The sequence below is a fragment of the Galeopterus variegatus genome, unplaced genomic scaffold, assembly GCF_000696425.1.
Source record: "Galeopterus variegatus unplaced genomic scaffold, G_variegatus-3.0.2 Scaffold1188, whole genome shotgun sequence".
Lineage (NCBI taxonomy): Eukaryota > Metazoa > Chordata > Mammalia > Dermoptera > Cynocephalidae > Galeopterus > Galeopterus variegatus.
In genome coordinates, this window is record NW_007727299.1 from 399,334 (window position 1) to 412,054 (window position 12,721).

Sequence of the window (12,721 nt, forward strand, 5' to 3'; positions counted from 1 at the left end):
AATGAAATTTATTGCTTACAGTTTCTGAGGCCGAGAAGTCCAAAGTCCATCTGGTGGTGGCATTGGTGACCCAGGGGTCTCACATTGCAAGATGGTGGAAGCAGAGAGAGCAGAGAGAGAGCAAAAGGCAGACTCTCCTCTTCTTTTAAAGCCCTTGGAACCATGCCCCTGACCTTGAACACCATTTTATTTTAATTTTTTTATTTTTATTGAATCAAAATTGATTATACATATTTTTGGGGTTCAACATTGAGATATGTTGATCAAATCAATATTACTAGCATATATATTGTTACAAATCATAATTATTGTTTATGCCCCTTGTCCAATCTCTCCCCATCCTGAACACCATTTTTAATCCATTCACTACTGCATGGTCCTACAATCCAATCACCTCTTCAAGGCTCCACCTTCCAGTTACCATAATAGGATTTCCCACCCTCTTAACGGTCACAGTGGGTGCTAAGTTTCTAATACATAAAACTTGGGGGACACAATTCAAGCTTCAGAGAGTTTTGGGGGGATACAATTTAATCCACTACAGCGAGTATAGCTCTCATTTATCTGAGGGTTTCTCCAGTTTGTGAGATCAGCACTGAGGTCCTGTTCCACAGAGCTCATGGAAGCACACACTACAGTAACTCACTTTCCATATTTATTATGACAAAATGGAGGCTCTGCGTAAGTAACCCAACTCCTCCTTCCTGCCTCCACTGTTTGGAAATTTTAAATCAGGGAAATAACTCTCAGGTAAGTGTGATATTCTTACCTGAATAAGGACTTACTCAACTAAAATAAATTCTTGAGACTTTACTGTTGTATTCCTTTATCCAGAAAGTAATAATTTATATGAATCAGCTGTATCATATAATTAAGACTACATGATTGAAATTAAATATTTTTTATCTAAATTTTCAATTATTGCCTTTTTCCTTTTCTACTTTGTTTTGCAGTTCTTCGTGCCATGAAGGAGGACAGTGAAAAAGTTCCGAGCTTGTTAACTGATTATATACTTAAAGGTGAGTTTTATAATGGTATACGTGCAATGGTTGGGAGGTTTTGATTAGTCAGTTAATGCACTGTCTTGCTAATAGATTAAAAAGTAACTTCCCAGTGTGCAGCTTTTATTAATCTTACATGCAGGGTTAGGATAAATACATGATTGACTCATGCTACCAACATTATAAATTATGGTTATATAAAATTTAGCTTTTATTTCAGGTCCTGGGCTGGAAATAATTTCCACAGCTAAATTATAAACATTGAAGAAGGCAGTAGAGGACAATTAATAAGATATTGCCATAATTATGTGGGTATCAGATGTCGACATGTTGACACTGGGAGGTTTGAGAAGGGTGGTCTCTGTCATCTTGGGGACGGTAGAAAAGGCAGAAGGACAGATCATTCATTAGTGAGGACGGATGAAGCGGGAACAGTCAAATCAGTCAACAGTGCCAAAGGGAATAATACAAACGGGATTGGTGTGTGTGTGGGGTGGGGGTGAGGGATAAAAAGAATGGACTTTCATAAACCCAGGACAGTGAAAAACAAGGCATAAATCTTAGGAGCAAGGTCAAGATCACACAGGATAGGAATACTGACGAGGCAAAAGGAGTTTGAGAAGTTAAGATCACTTACTTTACTGAGGAAAAAGCAAAATTTGGATGATAAAGAGGAGATTAAAGAACTTATTTAGTTATAAGCAAAAGTAATACTTTTCAATGAAATTATTTTTTTAAAAGTAGCAGTTATTTCGGTGATAAATTTTCAGTGTCATAAAATGCATCTTGTAGTGTTTGATGGAATTTTGAGAGCAGTCCTCTTTCAGGAACATTTTTCTTCTTTGGGCTCTCTCTCTTATTCAGTTAGCTTTTTTTTTTTTTTTTCCTTTTTGTCTTTTTTTTTTTTACTGACCTGTAACGGGATCGCAACCTTCTGTGTCGCGCCCGTACCAGGGACCGGCAACGGGATCGCAACCCTCGGTGTCGCGCCCGCACCGCGCTTAGCCAGTGAGCGGGAACCAGTCTCCACATGGGATCCGAACCCTTGGTGGGAGCGCCGCCGCGCTCCCAAGCGGCGCACTCTCCAGTGCGCCACCGGGCCGGCCCGGAAGGTTAGGATTTCTGAGATGTCAGATATCTCAGAGGGAGGGAACCTCAGTGCTATATATACAGGGAGCTCAAAGTGAATGATATGTTAAGTACTATGTATAAGAGACTTATTGTGGATGTAAAAAGAAGCCAGCCAACAGTGGAAAGACTGAATTGACATTGTTTTTTAATAAGCCGTATTTTTCTGATGAAGGGCTTTTTATCCCTATTAAATTCTGATTTTTTAAATATACCTGACATCTTTGTTTGCTTTTGTGTTGTGCTAGCATTGATATGAACGCTGGATTGTTCTGAGGTTTGTTCTTCTAGATGTGAAACAGGAATGAGACGGACATAAAGAACATGTCTTAATTTTTAGTTATATTGGGTCCCTAGGGCACTGCCATGAGGGCCAGAGAGAGAATGAGCTTCTGAAGCATTCTCTAGCTATTTTAGCATTTGGCTGCATGGAAAGATGGTATAACCTGAGAACAGAGTGCTCCGGGGGAAAATGATTTTTAATTCTTTACTCTGAAAACCTAGGACTGTAATTGGGAGCCCCCCTATTTCGCATGCCTTAGGGAAGTGGCTCTGCCTAACCCTGCTCCTCCTGCTCAGGCCACTGGCTCCCATCTGTAAGCCCAGTTCCGGTTCCATCTATCCTGTAGCTGCTTCTGATGAGCGGTGTGTGTGCACGTGATGTGGGTTTGTCCTGGCTTTGTGTTGTGGGGACTGGGTGGAAAAGAAGCTAGGATTCAGACTCCAGCGGTGACGCTGTAGTCTGAGAAAAGGAAGAGGGGAGCATCATGCAGAGAGGTATTGGAGTGTGCGGGAAGTTGCTGCCGTGGGTCATTTAAAGTGCTCTTTTCCACCCATCCTGGAAACTCACAGCTGGCGAACTGTTCCTCTTCCTCAGGGACCAGTATTAAGAGCACTGCCTGGGAGGAGGCTATTGCTCACGGGAAGAGTTCTCCTCCCTCTTTTCTGGCTTTGTCATTGTTGTTTTAACACAGATGAGTGTGGCTTGGCTGCCTAAATTAAATATGCTATCTTAGTTTTAATGCAAAGGTCAGAAGTGAAAGAAGGTAGAAAAGTGGCCTCATTTGGCCCAACAAAGATAGGATGGGCGCTGTGTGGGCTAACTGAGCTTCTCTTTCACACCTGCTTGATTACCCAGGGCAGCCCGCTGCCACCCCTGCCTTCAGCAATAGTACCAAAGGCTAGAGATGTACACATGGCCGCTGCTGTGCTGATCCTACGTAGGAATAAGGATGTGTGTAGAAACTTGCACCCTTCTTTGACCTCACTAGGGAGCCTGTTTGCTGTGTTGAGCTTCTCTTTCACACCTGCTTGATTACCCACGGCAGCCCGCTGCCACCCCTGCCTTCAGCAGTAGTACCAAAGGCTAGAGATGTACACATGGCCGCTGCTGTGCTGATCCTACGTAGGGATAAGGATGTGTGTAGAAACTTGCACCCTTCTTTGACCTCACTAGGGAGCCTGTTTGCTGTGTTACAAGCCTCATGGCATAGGACTAATGTGGGCTTAATATCTCTTAAGTGGTACCCTGAGAGACATGGCCTTTTGCTGTCTCATTTCTGGGAAATTCTAATAAATGTGTTTTGAGAGAACTTTTCATTGTTGGGTGTAGCCTCTTCAAACCTTTTTAAAATTGCTACTATAGATATTTGCATTAATATTTAGTTTTCATTACTAAATAGTTGTCTTTTATATACATCTGAAATGTATATAAAATGTATTTTGTATAAATGTATACAAAAGATACATTTCTATCTAAAAGTTTTCTTTTCTTCCCTCTAGTTCTGTGTCCTACATAGAGCAGCATTACCTCAGGAGCAGCTTTGTCTGTGGACTGTGAGCTAGATTTCCTACGGCATTATTATGAAAGCTGGCTACCATTACCTTCCTGCTATTGGAAACTCAGCACACTTGAACTTGGGTTTGTGACTCAGTATTAATACATCATGACTTCACTAATTCTTTATATTATAGAACCAAGAAGAAATATGGCACTGTTTTGAATTCTAGAGATGGTTTTTGTTAAACCAACTAACATTTATGAACTGTTCTCTTTTCTTAGTAGAGTAAGGGAGAGTGATATTAATTGTGCATGTGAAGTTATATTTTTCATAAACTGACAGTCTATCTGTTTGAGTTTTTTTTTATGGCTTCTACATCTAAACTGCACTGAAGAACTAGATCAGAGCATTGGGAGATTTATACTATAGCTATTTTTCAGTGATGGTTAGAACCAACATTGATTTTTCTAACAGAATTGTCAGTATAACTATTACCTACCAGTATTGTCCAGAGCGAATGAATCTTAAACTTGGACCGTTCTCGAAGCAAAACCAGAATATGGATTACTTTGGCTTACTACTTAGTGAACATCAAAACTCTATAGCTTGTTGCTTGTGTCACCGTTCAAATTTTAACCATTAAATTGCCATTCATTTTCATAATCTTGTATTATTTAGATGTTTAAATGTTTTGTTTCATGTGTCTGTGAAGAAGTGTACTTTAAAAGGAGTTTGTATCCTTTAAGGTGCTTAAGAAACTGTGCTGCAGCACTGCCCATTTCCCATTACTGTTATTCATGTCTGTCTAATATCCTAAAGTCTAATTCTAGAAACAGCTACTCATGGATACATCACCAATCATGAACAGTTTTGCTGGTTCCAGTCAAGTCAATGGCATTTAATAAATGTAAAAAAAGAAAAAGTAATATTTGCTTGAGAGCTTTATTTTTTAGTTTCTGTTGTATCTTTTGATTTCCCCCTCCCTTGCGGTGTTTGAGTCTTTCCCTAATTCCATGCACAGTCCATCATGACAGTGTGTGAGCTGGAGAAGCCCTGATTAGCCCCATGATACTAAGGAGGGTAGAGGACTTTTCCAGATCGTGGTGAGCTGCCGTGGAATGACAGAAGTCCTGCTCTTTCTGGGGCTGAGGCATTCTGAACAGCTTCTGAGTTTATATTTTTTCCCATCAACTCAAAGTCCCCCTGAAATTAGGTTTCCCCTGATTCTGCCTGGTAGACTCTTCTTTGGCAGCAAACTACCATAGGGTTTCCCACTATAACCCGTCTCCTGTGAATGATGAGTTAGTTTTGATACTGATGATGAGCGTGTTTCTGACTTGTGACTGAGAGCAGGTAGGTCTTTTGTCTAAGAACAGCACCCTGGTGCTGTGTACTCTGGGGGCACCTTTTTGGCAAGGCTTCCTCAGGAAAGACTTGCCTGCTGAGAGAACCACGGGGGCTCCTTGTGTGCTGGAAGTTCATCGGATTGACAACCTTAAAACAAATGGATGATTTATCTTTCTGATTCCAGATACGGAATCTTTTTGAAAGTTACATTGTGTGATTTTGACTCGAAGTGTTTATTGGCTGCCAAGAACCCAGTTGCAAATAATCCCCTTACAGCTTTGTTTTTTGAAGAAAACAAAAACAAACTGTCGAACTACGGTGCACTCCAAGTGCCATATATCTATTTTATTCTTCAGGAAATTATATTTGTTTTTCTTTTACAAGAGCACAACAGGAACCAAAGTAAAAGAGTAATAGATACAGCACTCAGGATAAATCATATCTTTAAAATAATAATAAAAAAATTTACACCTTGTCCTATATCCTGTTAGTATTTTCATAATATGGCCATGATTGAAAAAACAAAAAGCAAGCATTTACAATTTTTTTGATAAAGACTTTTTACGCCAGGAATGGATTAATTGTCAACAAAATTTTATACTAATCAGGCTGATGTAAATCTATTTTGGTAACATAATATCATTAACAAATTTATTTTGGAAATAGATAAAAATATTGCCCCTTGATAATAAATCTTTTTTTTCCTTTGATGCAAACAGCTAGAACACCTTTTTCTTTTTCTTTTTGATATTCTAAGACAAAAAAAATGGTTAATCTTCAGATTAATAAATTAGGTCATTATAATAATAAATTAATTTTTTTTTAAAGTTCAGCAACCTCTGTCCAAGTATTTACAACAATACTTGAAAGTTCCTTTACAAAACAGAACACATTTTCTTTTCACATTAAGCATACTGGGTATCTGTGTCTTTCACAACAAGCATTTTTAAAAGAAAAATCAATGCACAAATGGGTAATTAGTATAAAAGTGCTAAGAGCTGTTTGAAAAGTTAACACTATAGTATACAGTCAGTTATATTTGAGGCAAACTACAACAAACTTCCAGCTTATTGTGGACAATATTCCAGTAGTTGTTTCAAACAGTTGTTTGAAAAAAAAAAAAAATCCAGGAGCTGATTAGTGATGGAGATTAAAACTGCCATCAACGTCTCTGGCCAGTGAACTAATTGAAAACCAACCAAAAGCAAATCCAAATGAGGAAGAAGATTCTAATAAAGGAATACCCTCTCCATAGAAGGTGCAAAGCTGACTGCTCAAGGTGTGCACACACACACACTCACACACACATCTTTCTTTCCAATTGAACTACAGGTAGAATGAGATTTTGTGTTATTCAGAAAATTTGTAAGTGATTAAAAGCATTGATATGGAATGCCTGTTTGTCTTTGTTCTGGTTAAAATCTCATAAAAATACATTCAACAGGAAAACATAAATTGTATGTGTATAAATATATATGTATGTATATATTATATACACACGCACACAAATACTTTTGTTTTTTGAAGCATAAGATAGTTACATAAATATTCCTATAATTGCTAAAGTTTAAAGAGGCATAATTTTTTTTTGAGCTTCAACAAAGGTGCTTGAATAATATACAATTAAAATGAAGTAGTTTCTATTTTGTAGAATCAGTATATAATAAGGAAAAAAAAAACCAAAATCCCCCAGTCTTTTTTTTTTTTTTTAAAGTTTCTTCTTAAGCTAGAGGTTCAACAAAAACTATAAACAACCAACAATATAACAGACCAAAGCAACAACAAACAATGAAGTATAGCCCCTGGAAATGCCTGGTGTCCTTCACCCTCTCTCTCCCTCCTTCCTGCCACGTTGTTGTAAGAAAAGCTCCAGTGCTCACATCAAGAAATGACTTAGATCTTGTTCATGTACTGACTCTGCTAGGAACTGGCTGATTGGCTTGGAAGAAAATGAAAGCAGCAAAAAGTATAACTGTATATATCCTTAATAACCCGCTTTAGAGAAATGTTGCTATCGCATTTCCCTTGCTTTCTCACTGCCTACTATAGCAGTGACTGTATAGAAAAGAAACTTGTGGCTTTAGACCTGGGATGGCTATCAAAAGGTTCTGATGCGCTCGTCTGGTGGTTGTATGGCAGCTGGATCACAAGGCCTTTTTTGTTTCCTGCTTATTTAGGCCTGAGCTTTGCAGCAATCAGTGCAGTCTTCAGAGCAACAGGAAAAAATATCCTCTGGGCCACTGAACTGCTTTTTTGTTACTGGATTTCTCCCCAAGCCAAGCTGACCAATTTTTCTTCCCAACACCACCCTCCCACCCATTTACCCAACCAAACTCATTATCCCCACCCCCAGATATCTCTACAGCTATAGTACAAGCAAATATATCTTAGCAACTTTAAAAACTTTGGTTCTAAGAAAACACTTGGTCAGTTATCTTGAGGAAAAGTGGGAATGCTTGTGCCGCACACTGCTGTAGACAGAGCCCGTCCCAGTCAGATCTTAGCGCTGTACATCAAGTCACAATCCAATACAATCCACTAAGCAAGTGCACAAATTCTAGTTTACTTTTAAGAGCAGATTTACTCATTTTCTGTCTTTGCAAACCTCAACCATGTTGCCTTTCTTCACACCGTTTGGTAGAAATTGTCTGCCTGTAGATGGTTCTGTTTTTGCATGCTGTAGAAGCCACTGAATCTTGCATCTGGTTCAGCAATTCTTAGCATTCTCTGGGAACTGTCCACCTGGACTCTGGTTCCTTTCTTGCAGTCCACAGATACCAGCTGATTATTTAAGGAGGAAGGCTATTCGATGAGAGGAGGAAAAACCACAAAGAATTAGTTGCTAACGTATCCAAAATGAACAGAAATTTAGCACCTAATTCAAATGAGAGAAGTTTCACAATTTCACTGTGCGTGGAAGATTACATCCTATTCTCCTGCCAGCTTTACTTTTATGAGGGATACTGACAAACTGCATTTCAGTGTGAAATGTCAAGAAACTATGTCAAACAGGGAGATGAAGGAGCTGAGAAAAGAAAAAAGACTAAAAAAAGTCATGAAATGACATGATAACTATTTTCAAATCCGTGAAGTGCAGATTTGTGTTGAAGAGGGTTGAAGAAGGAGCAGGTTACCGGGAGGCAGACTTCACAACAAAGGGACGATTTCTGGTCACTCGGGCTGTGTAAGAGCATCCCAGGTTGGGCCAGGCCCTGTCTGTACCTAGTCACTTTATGAGTGGGTCTCTTTTCCCAGCTGTGGACAGTGGTGACTGTCTTCCTCAGCACTGTTTCCTGAGCCAGCATGTGCCCAGCCTAGAAAGCTGTGCCTGCTGTATATTTGTCAAAAGAAAATCAGAGACAGGATAGCCATCTGACATAAATTTGATATGGGAGGGTTAATTAGATGGTAAACCAGATTAAATAATTATTTAGGCTCTTCCCAATACTTAAGATTGTATGTTTAAAAGAAAACCAACTAAATATAAAAGGTAAAATTAGAGTTGGAAGAAATTATTTCCCTTAATTAATATAGTTCTTTCTTGCCTTTTAAAATAGGTAGATTCAGAGACCCTTTGTATTTGTACTGACAAAAAAATATATCTATTCTTTCTCCCTCCACATGCAAACTGCCTCTCTCTACCTTGTCTGGTGTATTTTCCAGTCTCTTCATCCTGTGCTCCCTTACCCTCGTGTGTGCCTTTGACACAGCCCTGTCCTTTGGGCTTTGGTACATCCTCCTCACTGTCTTCCAACTCTCTTCTTGCCCTCTCCTGAATAAGAACTCCCTCCCTTTGATTTCTTTTCTCTCCCAATTCTAAGTTGATAGATGATTTAGAAATACCATGTGTTCAAGTTTTAATTTCTAATATAAACAACAATCATTTAGAAATCAATTCAGAGGTAATTGTTCATTTAGAAACTTTAAAATACATCCAGGATCCATGAAAGGTCAGGATTCAGTAACCAGTGGATGATGGGTGATTCACCCCAGTGATCAATCCAGCCCTGCGTAAGTACTTATATATTTCATTGCTACAGCCTGACATTCATTTGAGGCTATGAATAGCAAAGTATAAATTTTACTGGGTAATACAAAAGATATCAAGCAATACTAAGGAAATATAAGAATGTAAGCTTTCCTAGTGTCACCATTGAAGAGACTGAACTTTCTCAAGAAGTTACCTTAGTTGGTATTGCTACAGCCTGACATTCATTTGAGGCTATGAATAGCAAAGTATAAATTTTACTGGGTAATACAAAAGATATCAAGCAATATTAAGGAAATATAAGAATATAAGCTTTCCTAGTGTCACCATTGAAGAGACTGAACTTTCTCAAGAAGTTACCTTAGTTGGTGTTCGATACCAGCAAAGCAGTGGTATCCACTGTTTCTTCTGATTGATGAACAGGAATGCTATTATAATAGAGAGGCATATTATTATGGGAACCACGACAGAGGCAATGGAGTCCAGCGAAGAATCTTCACTTGGATGCAGTCTGTTATCTCTGTAATCCACCTGGAGGTGACCCATATCTAGGAGAAAAAAATAAATTACAAGCATTTATTACCTAAACAAGATTTTTTAAGGATCATTTAATTGCATTGCAGATACAGATCAAAAACTTGATTTTATTGCCTTCCAGTTCTTTGAGGCTAAAAATATGATTAAAGTCTAATGTTCATCCACAGAGCTCTTAGTAGGGGGCAGAGTGCTTAGGAATGGATGTTAAAGAAGAAAAAAAAATCAGGGTGGGAATATTAATAATTGGGCAAGATGATACTGGCTCTAGCTAATCAAGAAAAAAAGAAAATGCTTAGGCAGATTTTAGTGACTAAAATGAGACTATTAAAAATATTTTGATTATAATTAATATACATGGTCTTCCAAGATTCTGAAGCAGAAACATTAGCTTAGCTCCCTGTTTACTGGCAAACAGACCAAGACAAAGTATATTCTTCTGCTTACTAGAGTAATAGCTAAGACTAATTAGATCAAAAACACGACCAGAATCAGGAGCTTGATCTTTTGGTTAATATTCTGGTTCACTGATCTCTAAGCAAAAATGCCTTATTTTTCATAAACTTGTTGAAAAACTCACTAGGCCTATTAGATCATTTCCCTGCCTTGATTAATTATATTGCCCAGGGGATAACATTTAATTTTGCTCTTATGAATAAAGATCTTTCTATTCTTAAAATATTCTTACAATAAATGTTGCAGACAGAGATAAGGTTAAATATATGTGGATCAGGGGCACTTTCTGAAGTTTCCTTATTCTTCTTTTATTTTGTTTCAAACAAACCATTGTCATCAGGTTTTCTAAATGCATCAAAGACCAGTTTAGTGAAAGATATAGAACTCCTGAGAATAGAATCAAAAGAAGTTATTCTTAAATTGTTCTACAAACTCAGCTCACAAAGTAACAAAGCTTGGTGATACTAAGGCTGTCTATGACTTAAAACTCAGATCTTTATTCAGATGCTTCTGTATGTGTTCCGGAGTGTTGGGAGGGAAGGAATGGGAAGAGGACATTCCTAATCATTTTAGCCAGTGCAGATGGTAACACTTTATAGGAACATATTTATCAGCATCAAGAAAAATGCCAAAAATAAAAGTAACATTTTATGGATGAATTCAGTTTTTAAATACACAATGTATAAAAGAATATTCCATATGATGTAGCAAATAGTTTTAGGAATATATGTCATACACGAAGATCAAAAAGTAAATTAGGGAAAATCTTGGTGAAAAAAAAAAAAATGAATCAGCAACCGAGGTCTGTTTACAAAATTCAGTATGTTCAGTTCTGTTTTGATGCTAAAAGCAAGCCAAAAAGTTAGCTTTGAGCTCTCTGGCAGCCAAAGCAAAAAATGAAAACAAGTATCATCAATAAGATTCATAATGTCTTTAACATTAAAAGAAATCAGTTGCCCAGGAGAAGCATAATATTTTTTTGCTACTGACACACGAGGAAGTTTTTCTTCAGGTACTTTGTAACAGAGCTACTATGTCATACACAGGTCCTCAACATACTATAATGAGTAAGGCTATTCTTATGATCAAAGCCAGCATCTAGAACAGTGCCTCGCACACAGCAGGCACTGATATTTACTGACTGAATGAATGTAGGCATAATGCTAAAGCACGTACAGTCAGAGCAATGATACAAGGAGTCAAAACACTAGGTCCAGGAATTTGGCTCTCTGGTCATCTGGCTTGATCCAAGCATAACATTTAGAATATCTAGAGTAACAGACCATTAATCTCTCAAGCAATGAATATTGCTTCTTCCAAAAGAAATATAAAAACTGTGTAACAATGATTTTGAAAATGTGCTTGGAGTAGATAGGAGGCAGTACTGAGTCATGACAAAGAGTAAATTTATACTATTTTGATCAAGAACAGGTCTGCTTTTATAGAGAAGGCAATACGGACAGGAACTCGGCCTTGCTTTACTAATTAGCTATTGAGAGAGAAAAATAACACCTTTATCATGTACATATGTAAGAACAGAACAAGAAACAAAAAGCATGGAATAAAGCTGATGACTGGACAAATTAACACATGTAATAAACTGGCCTTTCATGGGATGAAAACTCCTCAGACACAGAGGGTGACCTAATGCATAAATGCTTAGTACAGAATCCACAGGGACAGTGAATAATTCACTTTTTTTCTGCTTACAAAGTTTATTCACATACGTAAGTTTGAAAGATGGCTTATGAATTCTAGCTGCCCTACAGATAATTTTTATATCTATACCTCATCTGGTTGACAACTAGCCCAACACTTCAAAGAAATAATTCTTAAGACCCTCTATTTTCAAAATGTGACAATAAAAACCTATATCGCTCATGTACTTTCTCTTTGCCAGAACCTGCCATATTATTAATTGATTTTTTTTTTCCTTTTTGTCTTTTTTCGTGTCCGGCAACGGATCGCAACCCTCAGTGTCGTGCCCGTACTGGACCGGGACCGGCAACGGGATCGCAACCCTCGGTGTTGCGCCCGCACCTCGCTCAGCCAGTGAGCGGGAACCGGTCTGTATGTGGGATCCGAACCCTCGGCGGGAGCGCCGCCGCACTCCCAAGCGGCGCACTGTAGCAGTGCGCCACCGGGCCGGCCATTAATTGATTTTTATACAGAGGTTATTTAACATTTATAATCCTAATTTAGAGCTTGATATAGCCTAATTTAGACCAAAATAACATACACAGAATTTAAGTTAAAATAGGATTAATAATCCTCTCTGCTCGTAGTGATTGTTTTCTACCCCAAAGTCACCAGCCTTTCAAGAAGTAAACCTTAAGATGAATTTGAGTGGAGGAGAAAGTGATCAAGAGAGGACTCGCTAAGCTTTCACCGTGAGTCAACTGCATCCCCAGTCAGGGAAATAAACTCAGGTTAAGAAATTGTTCAAGATTATGCATCTAGTAACTGGCAAAGCTGGAATTCAAATG

General features: G+C 38.2%; 1 protein-coding gene across 1 annotated transcript in view; it reads left to right on the plus strand.

Annotated features, from left to right (window-relative positions):
• Nucleotides 1-4,836, plus strand: part of FEZ2 (fasciculation and elongation protein zeta 2 (zygin II)) — a 42,227-nt gene extending 37,391 nt beyond the window's left edge. Inside the window, exons 8-9 of the mRNA XM_008575443.1 lie at nucleotides 954-1,019; nucleotides 3,912-4,836. Of these exons, the coding sequence (XP_008573665.1) occupies nucleotides 954-1,019; nucleotides 3,912-3,928 (83 nt within the window). The 3' untranslated portion in view covers nucleotides 3,929-4,836. The remainder of the gene's footprint in view (nucleotides 1-953; nucleotides 1,020-3,911) is intronic.
• Nucleotides 4,837-12,721: the final 7,885 nt, after the last annotated feature.